At 35.9% G+C, this 17,214-nt stretch overlaps 1 protein-coding gene across 3 annotated transcripts in view; it reads right to left on the bottom strand.

Annotated features, from left to right (window-relative positions):
* Positions 1-98: 98 nt before the first annotated feature.
* BEST2_5 (Bestrophin-2) overlaps positions 99-17,214 on the bottom strand; it is a 44,581-nt gene continuing 27,465 nt past the window's right edge. For 2 of the 3 annotated variants that reach the window (XM_051212361.1, XM_051212363.1), the window contains 2 exons: positions 9,391-9,659; positions 99-563 (listed from right to left, as the gene is read on the bottom strand). In XM_051212361.1, coding sequence (XP_051072538.1) covers positions 542-563; positions 9,391-9,659 — 291 coding nt within the window. In that variant the 3' untranslated portion in view covers positions 99-541. Of the gene's footprint in view, positions 564-9,390; positions 9,706-17,214 lie in introns of all 3 variants that reach the window. The other variant, XM_051212362.1, reaches the window with a different exon arrangement.

Raw genomic sequence — 17,214 nt, 5'->3', positions numbered from 1 at the left:
ATAGTAATTATATATACATAACAATCACCATAGTAACCGTCATAATTATGAAACTAAAAACCTTGGCGGAAAAATCCACTATTGAGTAAAACACAAAGTTTATAATAGAAAAATCTCTCTTCTTAAGATTATGGTTAAGTAATAAATTTGTTTATTATGTTATTATTCAAATACGATTGTTTTTACAATACACATCTAACTCTCATATTCAAGATAAGAATTGAACTCTTCAAAGTATGGAAAAAAAGATTGTACTTCATATATTCCATTCAATCATCATTATTCATCTTTCAATTTTATTGAACAAAATTGCTTGTTTGGTTCAATATGAATGAAAATCTCAATTAAGGCAAATTAAATTACAAAAAGATTTCTCACATTATTTTGGATCAACAACACCAAAATTTAGTCAATTCATTATGGATTATACAAATAAAAAAACAAAAATACAAGTAATACTTATTTTTAAAAAAAGATGTTTTCCATATGTCATTAAGATATATCTCGATGTAAGTCATAGATCTAAGCTCAAAATTCTTGTTTATGATATTTGTGGAGATCTTCTAGAGAAAAATAACAAAATCAATAAATGGAAAAAACGTTGAACATGATAATTAAAATTTACTAATGACAATAAAAACAACAACAATTGGAGATAGATGTATACAATAATCAATAATTGTCTTTGAGATAATAGATGCATGTTATAATCTCTTTCTTACGGTTACAACCCAGCTATTCCTATTGCTTAGTCCCCAAATCAGAACACGGTTGAACAGGAAAGAGATTATATTCCAAATAACAAGGTTAGATGGAAGTAAGCAGTGTAATAGGGAAAACGTTAGTATATTTATAGTTTTTACATGAGAAGATTCTAGAGTACTCTCCAAGTATCGGCTGTTGCTGATTGGATAAGAATTAGCCAATCAGCGTGCAGCAAAGCAATCGTGCATTGAGCATGCTTTAATCCACTCTATGTCCCGCTAACAATACATCATTAAAATATAAATGTAATATTGAACACTTGTATAATATAGGTTCAGAAGAAAAAAACAGCAAAGAAAAGTATATTTATCCAATTTTTACTCAAATGTGACTAAATCATACGTCAAGCTCATTAAAGATAGGCCTAACAAGTATTTTCTTCCTTCAAAAATGTTCGCACTACATACGACGCGTTGTTCAATAGCACGAACGGCGGCAAAATGGTCTCCACTATATGTCATCTCCACCTGCTTACATCAATCCAAACGATGGACATTTACACGCTTTGTTCAATATATTTGAAAAAAACATAGTTTCGAGGACAAATGTTCTACGTAGTTCCATAGTCCGATAACTAAGACTGGGTATAGAATGAATGCAATAAGTACATTTAAGCTAACCAACAAAACAGGCTAATTCTAGATCATTCAGATTTGTGAATTATAGCCCAAACCTGCCCTTTATATTCAAAAAATCAGTGATGCCTCCCTCAAATTCCCGACACAATGTATTCCATGGTCTCTCTCTTTTCTATTTCCCTTCAGGATTCCAAATTAGGGCTTGTTTCATGATGCGATCTGATGATTTTCATAATCTTCATCCTACCAACCTGTAAAGTATTTTCTCTACAGCCAGAGCTAGCTTGTTTTCTCCCACAGCAGCTTGTTGTTAATGACATCTAGTCAATGGATATTGAGTATCTTGCGTGTTCTTAAATTCCTGTACATTATTGATGACGGTTGTAGTAGTTCTTCACGTTTCAGCTCCGTACAACAGAACTGTCTTGAAGTTTATATCGAAATTCTGACCTTGATGTTGGCTTGCAGACAGTTGTTCCACATGTTCACATCTTCAATTGTGGGAATACTGCTCTTTGTCAATCTCTGCACCCACACATGCATCAAGTCCTCCAAATTACAAATGACGCTGACCAGATATCTGAAAGTCTCCACCTCTTCCAGAGCATCTCCATCAATTGTAATTGTGTTGGTTCTCTGTGTCGTATTTCAGGATCTTGCTTTTTTCTTGTGTATGTTGATGACTACTTTTGCACATACGGTTACTAAACTGACTGTCTTCACCTTTATGTGTTGGTTCACGATAGAAGATCTAGGTCATCTGCCAAATCCAAATCGTCTAGCTACAACAAAGCGGTCTATTGTGACAAAGTTACCATAAGGTTTTACTCTCCACTAAGAAAAATCCTTTCTCGTAGTTAAGGACCTTGCAGTGTAGTGGCTTGTCTTCGAAATAAATCCTTAGGTTACGTTCATCAATCACCCTGATAACCGTTATTAAGTAAATTCCGATGGCGTATGAACTCAGAAGGCAAAAACAAGCAGCGATTACAGTTTATTAGCGGATAGCACATTCAAGTGACTGCTCAATAATAATCTATGGTATTCTACGTAACCTTTCATCTGATTCAACAACATTGTTGAAAACTTTTCCCGGTAGTGATAGTCTATACTACTTATGCGTGTCGACGCCAGTCGGAAGTAGGAAACATGGCAGCAGAAGGCTTAAAAAATCGAGTTGGGGAAAACAGAACGAGGATAGAAAGGGTGTATGACTTGGAAAAGTCGTTCAGAATGTGAAAGACAATTGATGAGAGATTTGTAAATGAAGTAATTAATGTACGTTTTTCACGTTTTACGAATTCTGTAATTTTCTCCAAACAATAAATTCGTTGTCCCCACCAGAGTTCTCATCCGCTACAACACTAATGTGATGCTTTAGTAATCCTCACACTTTCTCGGATCTTATTTTCTCGGTATCCTTCTTTACAGTCTGTTGGCACTTATTCTTCCTCACAAGTCTTTCTCAATAAGATGTGGAGCATGTTTGCAGTTACTCCTATTTCTGACTTTAGTGCTTCAACTGGTGTGTTATCTAGTCCTGATACTTTCCCACTCTTGCTATGTCTGATACCCGTGCCGATTTTTTTGGTCGCTGATCGAGTGACATTCATAGGGAAATCAGTGTGTGGTACTTCGACGTCTGGTGGGTTAAGCGGAGTTGGTTTATTCAAGAGCTATTCAAAGTATTCTCACCTGTTCCTCTGTTCTTGAATCCCAGTCATCGGTTTGCCTTCTGTGTTCGTGACTAATCGCTTTAGTTTACTATATTTCCCCACCAGTTTATTCGTTGTACCATGTATTTGTCTCACATTTCCTTCACTTGCATCTTTTTCCGCCACCATTGCTAAGTCTTACATGTGTTTCTACTTGTCGAATCTACAGTTCTTCTTCACCCTCTTGTTTTTTCTGTGTATTCGGTCTGTGCCTTGGCCTTTTCTGATAGTGTTCGACAGTGGTTAAATGCTGTCTTCTGATCTCATGCCCGACACCTTATCATTTTTCGGGCTTTGGATCGGCAGTAACCGTAGCAGCGTTATAAGAAGAGCCGCGAGTAGTGCGTTACAGATTAGAGCTGAGGTATTACAAATACCCTACATTAATAATAATCACGTGTGCACTGGTGACTAGCTTCAGGATGTAACTTCTAGGACTTTGGTGAGAAACCGAGACCAGTGGAGTTTTATCGGTGTCGAGTGTGAGACAGTTATCCACCGCAGACAATTAATGAAGGTTGCACAATATCGTAAACCAGTTGTAGTCATTAACGCCGTTGGATGCTAAGTCAATGATCCAAAGGTTTAGCGTCAGCACATGTAACCGAAGTCCCTGGGTTCGATTCCCAAGGAGGCAGTTGTTAATGCGGACTCCTTTACTAGGACGAAACGGTAGTCTAGTGTTTTCAGATTTTCAATGGTGGTCGAGATTAGTTGAGATTAGTTCATGATTTAGACTGGAAAAAATTAAATCTGAACTAGTATAGGGGTTGTGGAGATTATTAAGTTTTTGATTGAGATCATGAACCGATTGATGTTAGACCACCACCTTTGGAAACCTGGAAGCATTGGACGGCCGTTTCGTCCTGTTGTGAGACTAACATCAATCGGTGCATGATCTCAATCAAAAACTTAATAATCTCCACAACCCCTATACTAGTAATCAACATATGCTCACTAGTGACTAGCTTCGTGAGGGAATTCTCGGAGTTCTAGTGAGAAGCCGTGGTCAGTGGAACTAATCCATGTCGAGTAGAGACAGGTATCTACCTCAGTACAATGAAAGTTGGTCGCGCAATTTCATGGATTGGTTGATGTTAGACACTATCACCATTGGATGTCGGCTCAGTGGTCCAGTTGGTTAAGTGATCGCGCGCGAGACCGAAGGCCCTGGGTTCGAATCCCGCGAGCGGGATCGTGAACGCGCAATGCTAAAGAGTCCCACAATAGGACGAAACGGCCGTCCAGTGCTTCCAGGTTTCCAAAGGTGGTGGTCTAACATTAATCGGTTCATGATCTCAATCAATAACTCTGAACTGTTTTTTTCGAATACCAATGTGTCGCAGTAATTCAGGACAGTCAAACATATTAGCAACTGAAGAAAAAGTAAAGAAACAAAATGAGAACTGTAATTAATGCAGTTTTTGTTTTATCTAAATTTGCAAAGGGAACCGAATGTATGAAAATAACACTAGTGATACACACACATGATTCACATCATAACAAACAGTGGAGAAGATTTGTAGCTCAGGTGGATGATTTTGATGGAGTTTTGTCCTCTGAGCTGGATGGTTTGGTCGTGGAGCTTTCATCGTTCTTCTGAACGACATCATCAGCACAAACTTCAGATAGAAGTGAAGTGTTCGAATTTCTCCATATGTGTTTCACAGCTTGTTCTGTGCATCTCGATGTTGATTGGTTCTTGTTGACCTTAAATTTATCATTGTTTACAACAATGATAAATTTAAGGTCAACAAGAACCAATCAACATCGAGATGCACAGAACAAGCTGTGAAACACATATGGAGAAATTCGAACACTTCACTTCTATCTGAAGTTTGTGCTGATGATGTCGTTCAGAAGAACGATGAAAGCTCCACGACCAAACCATCCAGCTCAGAGGACAAAACTCCATCAAAAAAAAAATAACAAACAGTAGAAATAAAGACATTTGTAAGGTATGGAGTACTGTCTTTGGGCTGGAAAACGTTAGTTCATATTTTTATATTTAATAAACAGTTTAGTTGAACAGGTCGTGTGGAGCTTAGTTTAATCTGTATTCGTCAAAGGCCGATTTTATTTGGGCTGTCATTAAAAAGCAAGGGACATCAATACAACAACTGAGATCGTTTTGTATTGAATATTAACTTACAAATTCAAGAAATAAGTCAAGTTATGAGATTGTAGTGTCAGTTATTATGGCAAGCCCATATACCTTATTCTAACTTCCGGACATCCTATTTTATTCATTTTACTTGAGCCATATTTTGACCTTGTTAATTATTCGCTTATTAGCCTTGACTGTTTTCATATGAGCGTATATGTGTGTACACTTCATATCCCATGATTCATCACATGTCTGTAGTTTATTTTGTCTGCCTATAAATACTGAGTAACGCTTAATTAAAATGGAGTTGGCTTCCCAGCCATCTTCCATACGTGTGATTTTTGCTTTGCTGTGCTTCATTTGCTTCATGTACAAAATATATGTATTCACAAATCAATTCTCGTTATTCGACTTATTTAATTCCGTTATTGGCTAACGCGATTTAAGTCGACGATGATAAACGAGAATAGGTGATAACAATCATTTATACGATCTTGGAGTCAGATCCACGATTCACTTCATTGGTAAGTCCGCCGACGACGAACGCAACGCAGCAAGCTACATCGATGAAGGCACTTCTGCACTCTATACGTTCGACGAACATATTCAGCGAAGCCAGCGCAATCTCCAATCCGACGCAATCAGCACAGCCTGTGCAACATGACATGGACATGCTCAAGTCGTATTATCTTATCGATACTTTGTCCTCATGTCAATTATCCTCATTGATACATTTTTCGGATTGCTTCATTACGATTCAAATTATCATTATATGCTGATTACATTATTATCAATATCATGACCGAATGTGGAATTATTAATCTTGTTCGTGCTGTCATTAAATCATGACATTTTCGCAATCATATTACTCACCGAACAAATTATTATTTTATGAAAATTCCACTTTACGTAATGGCATCTAGAACTCATTGGAATATTTTTAATATTCAAAAACGTGAAATTTTCCTGCTTTAAGTGAGTTCGTTCCAATTTTTTTCATGTCATTTTGATCTAATATTACATTCATTCACTTAGCCGAGGTCCGCAATTTATGTTATCACAACATACATTTTTCATTTCGAAATCGCCTCCTATTATGTCTGTGGATGCTTCTGACTAGCTGATTAGTAACCATTACGCTCATTTTATCTATTCTTCCACGTGCGTAACTACATTCTGCATCACTTATCACTCAAAAACGCTATTCGAGTACTGCAATTTCTATTCTATACCCATCGCTCGGTATATCAGAACATAGAGTTTAGAGCTAGCCTCTCAAAGATACACTCTTGTTCGTCACATCCAAGTCAGTCTCATACGTCTCCATCACTAATCATATGTATTGGTATTTTTGTCATGCCTTGGTACGGTTTTGTAACAAACGAGATAGAGCGCATCTCCCTCAAACCACACAAACCACTCTAGGCTTCATGACCAAAAAGGAATACGACTCTACGTACCTCGTCTACTCAGTCACTATTCTGTTCCTCTGGTCATTCTTCTACTAATACATATTTAACGATGACTCAATGCATCTGTCATAACGCAGACGACAACGTTCACTGACTTCAAATTTTATGATTATTATCAATTGCAGTACAGCAACGAATATCACCCGTCGATGCACATATCATTTCATGACTTTCCTATTATCATCCTACGCATTTAAATTCGAATTCACTCATCACTAGTCAATGCGATTTATTCTGCTGCGGCTCAACAGAACATATATTTCGCATATTTCACTATTTTGTCAGCATCACAGACCAATTTCTGTCATATTCTACTCTAGCCATTTTGACGATTTATTTCGCTGTTATACCTACAAACAATTTATTACTGTTTTCACGATACTTTGAATCACTCATACAAACGTGTTATTTTATCGTTCAGACAGTCATAGCATTAGTACATGTTAATTTTTTGTACGCTCATTGATTTGCTCATATTCGCATACTAACGTTTTCATTTTTGTCCGAGCCTTTGCGATATTCATGTATTCTTTTGCATAAGCATGACATTTTCATATAATACACTCACCCCTCATGTGACACTGTACTTTATTGAGTGTTGTCTGATACTACCCGGGTGCCCAGAACAAAGCAGGTGGTTTTCTTAGGGGGCCACACCCCGAACCTTTGACCTAAAGGTCTAATCCACAATGCAGTGGAGCACCGTGAGGAGATGCAATCCTATGGTAGCCGGTGACCAAAAATTGGTTCATACGTCATTTGTTCCCGCAGGATACTGGAGCCCATGTGCACCATTGGTTTGGAATCCGGTTAAAGCACCGGACATTCGCTTTTCGTCCTCTCATTTTCGTAAACAACACCCCCGCCACGGGAAGGCAGTGAGTAGGACTTCCCTGTCAGAGGCTGTATACGCATGACCGTGTGAGAGCATTTCGAGGGGGAGGGCGGTCCCACCCCACTCTCGGCCATACCAGGGCATTTGAGGGCTCCAATAACATTGGCTACTAGTAGTGAAATTTATGAGAAAAAAAGTAGTTAATTATAAGTGTTCAGCTTTTATTGTAAGAGACTGACTTAGAAACTTTCTATTTCCCCCATTAACATTGTTTTGTTAAGCAAACTACTTAAATGAGGTCCATGTATTTATCGTAACCAAGAGTTAGAGATTTTGGATGAAATGGCTCAAAATTATTCATTATTTGTCTTTCTCATAGATCTTAAATTTTTAAATTCTTTGTTTGTTTATCATTCCACTAATTTATATTCTCTCTAATCGCATGTTAGATTACTATTTTTTTTCTATTACTAACACTTACTAATTCTACCATTTCTGGAATTTGTACTGACATTCTCATTCCACTGTGCTTTTGAAATATCCCAATTTGCGTCGATGTAAATATGTCCCAGGTTATACGTTGCGTATGACTGACTGACGGACTATTTCACACTGAATTTCTAAACTTCATCGTCCGACTTCAACAATACATTGAAGTACATTTACAGAGTATGTCTATGTAATTCATGAATCCATTTGTTAAGTAGTCAACAAGATGGTATTTTCCAAGTTAATTTTTTTAGAAAAAAAAAACAACCATGAGCTGAAAAGTGGAACTAAAGTGACTGACAAATAACCTAAACTAGAGATGAAACGCAAATCTAATGTCAATCAATTTCACCTACTTAATGCATTGAACAATATGATGTACGATAAATGCCATAAATGAGTGTTTATTTGTAATTGTGATTCAATTATCAGATACTTATACAACATGGACTAAAACAATGCTTTTGATTATTATAGTTACTATATTGATTTCTGCTGTGATCTTGCCTACGCTAACAATGAGAAATTTATAAAACCAGTCAACTTGCAGGGTAATGTTCGATTCCCTACTCGAAATCTTCACTTGCCTCAAAATTATCAATCAGAACACTAGAACAGCCATCTCAGTACTGTGTAGAACTCGTTTGTATAAAATACATGACGATGATGTACTATAAATAATTAACTGCGATGTGTACGTACCAAAGACATTTTTGATAATAAGTGAACGGAGATAGTAGACAGGATACCTTGGACCTAGGTTTCTTGTTAGTCGGCAGTCGTCAGAAAATGGTACCTCAAAACTTCAGAGAACTGATTATTCATATAGGATTCAAACTTGTGCAATCCGGCTTGATAGCCCGACACACTAACAGCGAGCTATTCGGGCAGCGACTAACCTCCTTGAACAAGCTTGAAGGTTCGTCTTATTGACGAGTACCAACTAGCGTGGAACCTAGTTCCAGGGTGTTGTTGTCAACTACTTCTGATCATCTAACATCAAAACATAATGCACATGATGTTCAGTCACGTAGATTATCGTCCCCATTGCAAATTGATTGATGAAATTCGGTCAGTAATAAAAAACTGGACAAACACAATATTGGTCACTGTTCGGTGAAAAATCAATTTACATTTATGGTATAAATCTGCGTATTATGTTTACAATTAATTAACAATAATGTACTACCTGCCAAAGATTTGGTAATAGTTAACGAATAAAACGAAAATTTACAACTGGAAGATCTAAGAACACTATAAGCCCAATGCTTACTAAACAAACAAAAAAATACATAGACTAATTCACGAGATAAGAACTTTCATATTTTCATTGATCTGTCCAGCAGTAATAACCTCACAATTTGATAGTTGGACTTTACACACAATTATTCATATAGCTGTATTAAAAACTATTTAGAAACAAACTTACTTTGCACTCGTTGAAGATGTCCTTCGTCGGTGCAGATTTGAACTATTCCAAAATAATACACTTGGTCTACGTTCGGTAACATCAATATTTGCTAACGAGCCAATAAATTTATCAGCTCCTTCTGATGCGTCCAAATTGGCTTCTGCAGCACCGCCATCAGTTGCAATTTTTGTCCAGTCTGGTAGTACAATGTCTGTAGTATTCCAGTATGCATCACGTACAAGATCAGGATGCTCATGATGCATTCCATCGACAATTAGATAAGAAACCTACTCAAAAGATTTCCGAAAAAGCGCTGTATCCAGTCAATCGAAGCTGTGATTAGCCAGCGAGAAAAAACACACATAATATTGTATTATATATAATTGACTTATATTTTAATGTGAAGAATTTGATTCTATAGTCAGCTGTACACAATGTAGAATCTAGTAAATATATTCTTTCGTTCAGGTTACTACACTACATTGAAACAGAGGAATTCCAGTGTAGTATAATTACTAATATCAGTGGTAGTAGAAGAAAACTAGGTATAAAAGATATGATTTAAGGAAATACGGATCAGTGGAATTAGAAAATCATGAGAATGATCAAGAGAATCACCATGAAACATGTCACTCAACATGACAAATCACGAAATAAACAAACGGTTTTGTGTGTACAAAATTATCACAGTTGGGCCACCATCTAAGAGTTAATTCAATATTTCATATATCAATTTTACTGACAATATTATCCATACTTTTCACAAAAAAATCAAGTATTCGATTTTAAGTTACATATTTCTTTTTTGTGTAATGAGTACGAACTAGTGGCAAATCGGTTGAAAATCAAGTATTCACAGTAATAAGCTAATAGTATAGAGCTATTGAATTTGGATGAGATTTTCTTAGTATGTTGTATTTATACAAATTACAATCAGTCAGTCAGCTACAACGTAGGACTGCGCACATATGTACAATGATCCAAGTTGCCACACCTCATTAGCACAACAAAATGAACACCGAATTCATAGTAGTTAATTCAGTGGTGGTAATATATAAAAGAAAGATTGCATATAAGGATATAATAATACGAAGAAAGAATTAGTTCGTAGAAAGAAAGATATAAAGCAATTTTAATCTCATAGTTTGAGGGAAGACAAAGACTGTATACACCTATGCCATTGTGATCGATTCTGAGCCATGTCACACAGAGTCCCCAACCATTGGTTACGATAATCACGCGGACCCCAACCGAGTAGTGTGCATCTACCAGCATAGCTCAGACCAGAAGTTAGTGACTTCAAGCACTGATGCTACGTTTTGGTTTGGCCACCCCTAATTATACAAATTAAATAGACTACATATCAAGTTTATTAAACCAACTTATCTAGAACAGAATTATTGAATGTAAATTTTTATTCGAATAGGTACCAAGTATGCACCATAAACGAGGCTTCATCAAACTATATTGAAATAGTTCAATTCATCGAGTATCACGATTTAAAATTGGTTGGTGTACAATTTTTAAATACTGTCATACAGACAGTCAATGTTGTTATCAATGAATGAACGAAAAAAATATAATCTGCACTTTTAAAGAGAGCAAGAACAAAGATTGGTGCAGAATAATAAATGGATTCATTTTATTTCGGTAGGTTCTCATCAGTTGTTTACAACCTAAAATATTTGAAAATCAACGTTATTACAGATATTGACAAACTTATAATTACGAAGGTGATTAGAGATGATTATTTGTATCAACAGTTAATAAGGTCATAGGGATTTGTTTCGGATAAACAAAGTTTGGGAGGGAAAGTTCTAGAACATTGAAACAGTGTATAGAACTCATGGAGTTAACAAACATCAAATGATTGTGTAATTAAGAAACTGAATTGAATTAAAGAAAAATGACAATGATGCAATTAAACTTCAGAAACAGTTGAAATAATGGATGACGTAAGGGGGTTTAATGTTACCAGGGTAAAGAAAAACTTATTACTTTCTCTTTTTCTATACATAGATCTGGTTTAAGACGTTTGATTGCTATGGCTTCGGCAAATTTCAAAAGGTTGGAGTTTTATTGTTTGTTAATCACTTTGAAGGACTGCAGTGTATCGACTTCATATCCTGTGTCAACCAGATATCTTGCTATGGCACTGCTGACCTTATTAACTCTATTGAAATGCTTGCTACATCATGATACATCTTTAATCAACCTTTGACTTATGTATAAGTATGTCAACATCTGTAATAACGTTGATTTTCAAATATTTTGGGTTGTAAGCAGCTGATGAAAACCTAACGAAATAAAATGAATCCATTTATTATTCTGCACCAATCTTTGTTCTTGCTCTAAGATAATAAAGGGAACTATGTGTATGAAATTTGCAGTTTGTTGCCAACTTGTATCATAGTTAATCAAGAGAATATTGTGAAAACACTTCTTAAGTATTGTTTGTGATGATCATATTTCGTTTACTTTTATCAATATCAATCAGGTTTGAAAACTTGATTTTTGTTGGGATCTTTTCTATACACATATATAATCCTTTTATTTGATACGATCTATTCTTTTAATTAACTTATCTAATAATTGCTCTTTTTAGAGAGAAAATAAATTGACTTTAATGTCGTCTATAAATATATCTCTTTGGAAATTGACAGTGCCAACAAATGATCTACAATCAGTCGAGAAAAAAAAACTAATCAATGATGAACCACATGATAAATTGAATCATTCTATGTTGAAGAAATACACTACGTAATCATAGTTATTTAAAGTTATGTTTTCATTTCAACCACGTTTTATCTAAGTGAGTGGTAGAGGTAATTGTTTCAACTTGAATACTAGTAATTCATTCGTCGTAAGAAATAAACTGTGTTGTTTTCTCGAATTATTGGGGAAACTGTTGAGGTGTGTTAAATATTCAGGACGAAACCACTCACGAATGGCTTCATTTACATTTTTTAAATTTGAACTTGTATTGTTTTGGATCATCCATCTTTCTTTTTTACCACGATTAAAGCAGTTATTTTCTTACTGAATCGTAGCTCTTTTGGTATATTATCTCTTCATCTATTTTCAAGGCCATCGTACATCAATTATACGTGTGTGCTACTCCCAATTATTTGTTGATATAAGAGCAGTGGTTTGATGGTTAAGATATCCAGTGTCCTACCACTAAGTTGTAGGTATGGATCTCACTCCATCTAATCCAGTTTGGTCAACCGGATAAAATCTCTAGCTCGCACACCAGAAGTGTGGCTCGAAGACAAGTACACAAATCAGTACCTGGTAAATTAATTAATAAACTAAGATAAAGGAAAAAAAGTAGTCAATCTATGAGTTAAATTATCCATGAACAGTTCATCAGGTCATCCCTGATTCTCGGTTTTAGAGTCCCACATAGGTATTATGATGCATAAACATAAGTATAATAAGCATGGTAGTGCTACTCAGATACTATGTCATAATTCTGAAGTTTACATTTTAAATTTCAAAGATTCACAACATAGCACAATGTTCTTAGTGCGTAACTGCTTTGATCGTAACATAGCTCACAACATCTTCCATGTTTTTCCATGAGAAATCTTAACAAATCCCATTTAATTAAGTTAGTGATTAGTAGCATCAACAAAAATGTGTGCTATTCTATTTCGAACTCGTCAACCAGATGTACCGGCATCTCATTATTAATATTTACTATGAAATTTGTAGTCCCTATACACTTACGCCTGTTACCCCACGTGAGATAGTATGGGCCGCTTACCAGCATCCTCTATCCAACTGTCTAGAACAATACTTTCCAGTGTTTTTTTCAGGTCCAATTCATTCTTTTGACGTCCGTCTCCGATTCCCCACACATTTGTTCCTTACTCTTCCTCTTCTCCGTTTCCTTTCAGGATTCCAAGTTAGAACTTACCTCGAGATACAGCTTGATGAGCTCCGCAATATTCATCTTATCCACCTCCAACATCTTTTTTCAATTTCTTCTTCGGATGGAAGCTGGTTTGTTCTCTGCAGCCGTAGCTTGTTGTTAATGACATCCGGTCGACGGATATCGAATATCTTATGTAGACATATGTTCACAAATACCTGCATCTAAACTGTTCATTGTAATTTGTGCTTCTATTTCTGACTTCAGTGCTTCAACTGGTGTGTTACCTAGTATTGATGCTTCCCCACTCTTGGATTGTCTAATGGCCATCCTGATTTGTTCGATCGTTGGTGGAGTGATATTCAAAGTATTCTTCACACTTGTCCCTCTGTTCATGAATCCCAGTCATTGGTTCGCCTTCTATGTTCATGACTAATCGCTTTAGTTTACTATATTTCCCCACCAGTTTATTCGTTGTACCATGTATTTGTCTCACATTTCCTTCACTTGCATCTTTTTCCGCCACCATTGCTAAGTCTTACATGTGTTTCTACTTGTCGAATCTACAGTTCTTCTTCACCCTCTTGTTTTTTCTGTGTATTCGGTCTGTGCCTTGGCCTTTTCTGATAGTGTTCGACTGTTCATTATTGCTGTCTTCTTCCTTTCTTGAAACGTGTCCAGGATTTCGATAGAGATCCATTCTTTATGATGATGCTTGTTGAGGTCCAGAACCTCCTGGCACGTTGAAGTCAGTACTTGTTTGATTTCTTTTCATTTGTTGTCTATGGTAGTTTTTTTGTTATTTGAGTAGATCTTTCAAGGCTTGGAACCTGGTTTTGAGAACTATCTTAAATTCGTTGAGTTTGTAAATATGTTGAAGAAAGCCCATATTCAACTTTTGCAATAACATCCCCCATTGTTCATTACTTTAAAAGTTAGTGTACTATCAACAAAACTACTGTATCACAAGGTTTACTAAACTTGTTGAAAGAGTTATAAAATTTATTACCATTATTATTAATGCTTTCTTATTTGTTAATCATTTGGAAGACTGTATTGTAGAAAACCACTTTGAAGTCTAATGATATACTTATAATATTTCAATGAGTTGAAAATTAAATTTTCTAACATTTTGTAACTTTAAAGAAACCATTTTTTGTAGAGAGAAAAAGAAAATAAACAATTATGATTATCTGAATATCCTTATTCAAGTGAAGTCATTTATGGGACAGATTTATTCAATATGTGATAATAAATTTCATCATTTATGCATTATGCTTATTCTATGCAATATACATTCTATTTTATAAAGACAACATACAAATAAAAGTCCATCTATGTTTTTTTAAGATGAAAGAATAATGCAATGCCAATTTATCTTAGATTAATAAAAAAAGCATATATATAAGATTATAAGAAAATGAAGAATAGTCAAGTTTAGGTCATTAGTTAACCTGATATACATGAAGTACAATATTATGCATCTCTCTGCATTAATATTCAGCGGATTACATGATTTTACAATAATATATTGAGAAAATGGTATATGTGTGTGCGTGTTTGTTTTTTAGATTACTGATAAAAACTAGTTTATAGCTTCTTCTGTCTTACCCCATATATATATGTATTTAGAATTTATTAATCATGGCATACATATAATCATACTGTAACATGGATAGTTTACTTAAATAAAGAAATTCTACTTAGTTCAAATAAGTGTGAAACAAGGTATAGTAAAATTATTGAAATAATCATTCAGTCAGTAACAACGTAGAACTTCGTACGTACGTACATCAGTTCGAGTAGCAACACCATATTAGCACACAGATATAATTGTCGATTCAAATACCATAGTGGTAGAGGTATTTATTTATTATATATTTATTTATTTGAACACATAAATATTGGTACAAGAATGCGTCAAATATATATGCGCCACACAAAACAATGAGAATTTAACGGGAAGGAGAAAGAAGGAGAGAATAATAACGAAGACATTGGTGTAAGGTGGTGTAATAATAATGGTAAAAATGGGGGAACGGAAAGATGCAATCAGAAGGAATCTTTCAATTAAGGAAGACACAACCACTTTTTTATGAAGAAAGTAAAAGAAGGTTACAGCAGGATCGCCACTAGCTTCTATTCTGAGCCATATCTGATAGCACTCAAATGCCTTGGTATGGCCGAGACTGGGGTGGGTTCGCCCTCCCTCTCGAAATACTCTCACACGGCCACGCGTATAAAGCCTCTGTCAGGGAAGTCCTACTCACTGCCTTCCCGTGGCGGGGGTGTTGTTTACGAAAATGAGAGGACGAAAAGCGAATGTCCGGCGCTTTAACCGGATTCCAAACCAATGTTGCACATGGGCTCCAGTATCCTGAGGGAACAAATGGCGTATGAACCAATTTTCGGTCACCGGCTACCATGATACTGCTCCACTTTCTTGTGGGTTAGACCTTTAGGTCAAAGGTTCGGGGTGTGGCCCCCTGAGATAACCACCTGCTTCGATCTGGGTACTCGGGCAGTATCACAGCCCACACGCAAATGATGAACCCTCTATATCTATGGAAACTATTTTTCTCGCTTCGAATAACAATCGAATGGTTCAAATTACTATCATTACTATTATTGCTATTATTATTGTTGCTATTATTATTATTATTACCATCAATATTATTATTATTATTATTATTATTATTATTATTATTATTATTATTATTATTATTATTTACTACGACATTATTCACCCTCTTTTATTCCTACTCTGTCGACTTATACAGCAGCTCGTCCTTGGTGGAAATTCGACTCTATCTAAACGTAGAGGTAAGGATGGCAAATCAATTGATGACGTAGTGAAACTTCATCAGTTGAGATGGCTGGGACACGTGTTACGTATGCCCAACGACCGACTGCCTCGACGTGCTATGTTCAGTGGTATAGGAGTAGGTTGGAAGAAAGCTAGGAGTGGCCAGACCAAAACATGGCACAAATTCATGAAGTCACTGACAAGTGAACTGAGTCATGTTGGTAGGTGTAGACTACCTGGTTGGGGACCGCGAGATGATAGCAACCGATGGGTAGAGACCCTGAATGACATGGCTCAAAATCGTTTGCAATGGCGCAGGTGCATACACTCTTTGTGTTCTCCTAAATTTTGATCTCCTTATTCCTCCTTGTCTCTTTTTTTCTCTTCCCAAATTTATTTCACTGTATTATACTCTTTAAATAACATCTCCAAACACTAATTTTCCCGATTACTGTTTATACTCTTATTACCTTTACCACTACGGGATTTGAATCGACAAATGTATCTCTGTACTAATGTGGTGTGGCAACTCGAACTGATGTACGTACGTTCGAAGTTCTACGTTGTGACTGACTGACTGAAACGTAGAGGTAGTAAAAGTATAAGCAGTAATCACAAACATTAGGGTCTGAAGATGTTATTCAAGGAGTATAATACAGTGAAATAAATTTGGAAAGAGAAAAAGAAAAGCGACATGAAGAACTCAGAAGATTAGGATTTGGGAGAACACAGAGGTGATGCACATGCGCCATCGCACACGATTTGGAGCCATGTCATTCAAGGTCTCTAACCATCGGTTGCTATCATCTCGCTGATCCCAACCAGGTAGTCTACACCTACCAACATGGCTCAGTTCAATTGTCCGTGACTTCATGAATTTGTGCCATGTTTTGGTCTGGCCACTCCTAGCTTTCTTCCAACCTAGTCCTAAACCATCAAACATCGCACGTCGTATTGAAATAATACTTAATATTAGTAAACAATTAAACATAGAAAATACAGATAACAATACCAAGATTCGGACTTGACAGTTCCAAGTAAACTTAGCATTGAATAGAAAAGCTAATTATTATAAAATAATTCTTTGTTATATCCCAATGAGTAGAAATTTATATTACTGACGTTTCGTGATTTAATGTGAAGTCACTTCTTCCAAGTA

This window comes from Schistosoma haematobium, chromosome ZW (assembly GCF_000699445.3).
Source record: "Schistosoma haematobium chromosome ZW, whole genome shotgun sequence".
Taxonomy (NCBI): domain Eukaryota; kingdom Metazoa; phylum Platyhelminthes; class Trematoda; order Strigeidida; family Schistosomatidae; genus Schistosoma; species Schistosoma haematobium.
The sequence above is the reverse complement of the archived record's forward strand: the minus strand, read 5'-3'. Positions and strand labels throughout refer to the sequence as shown.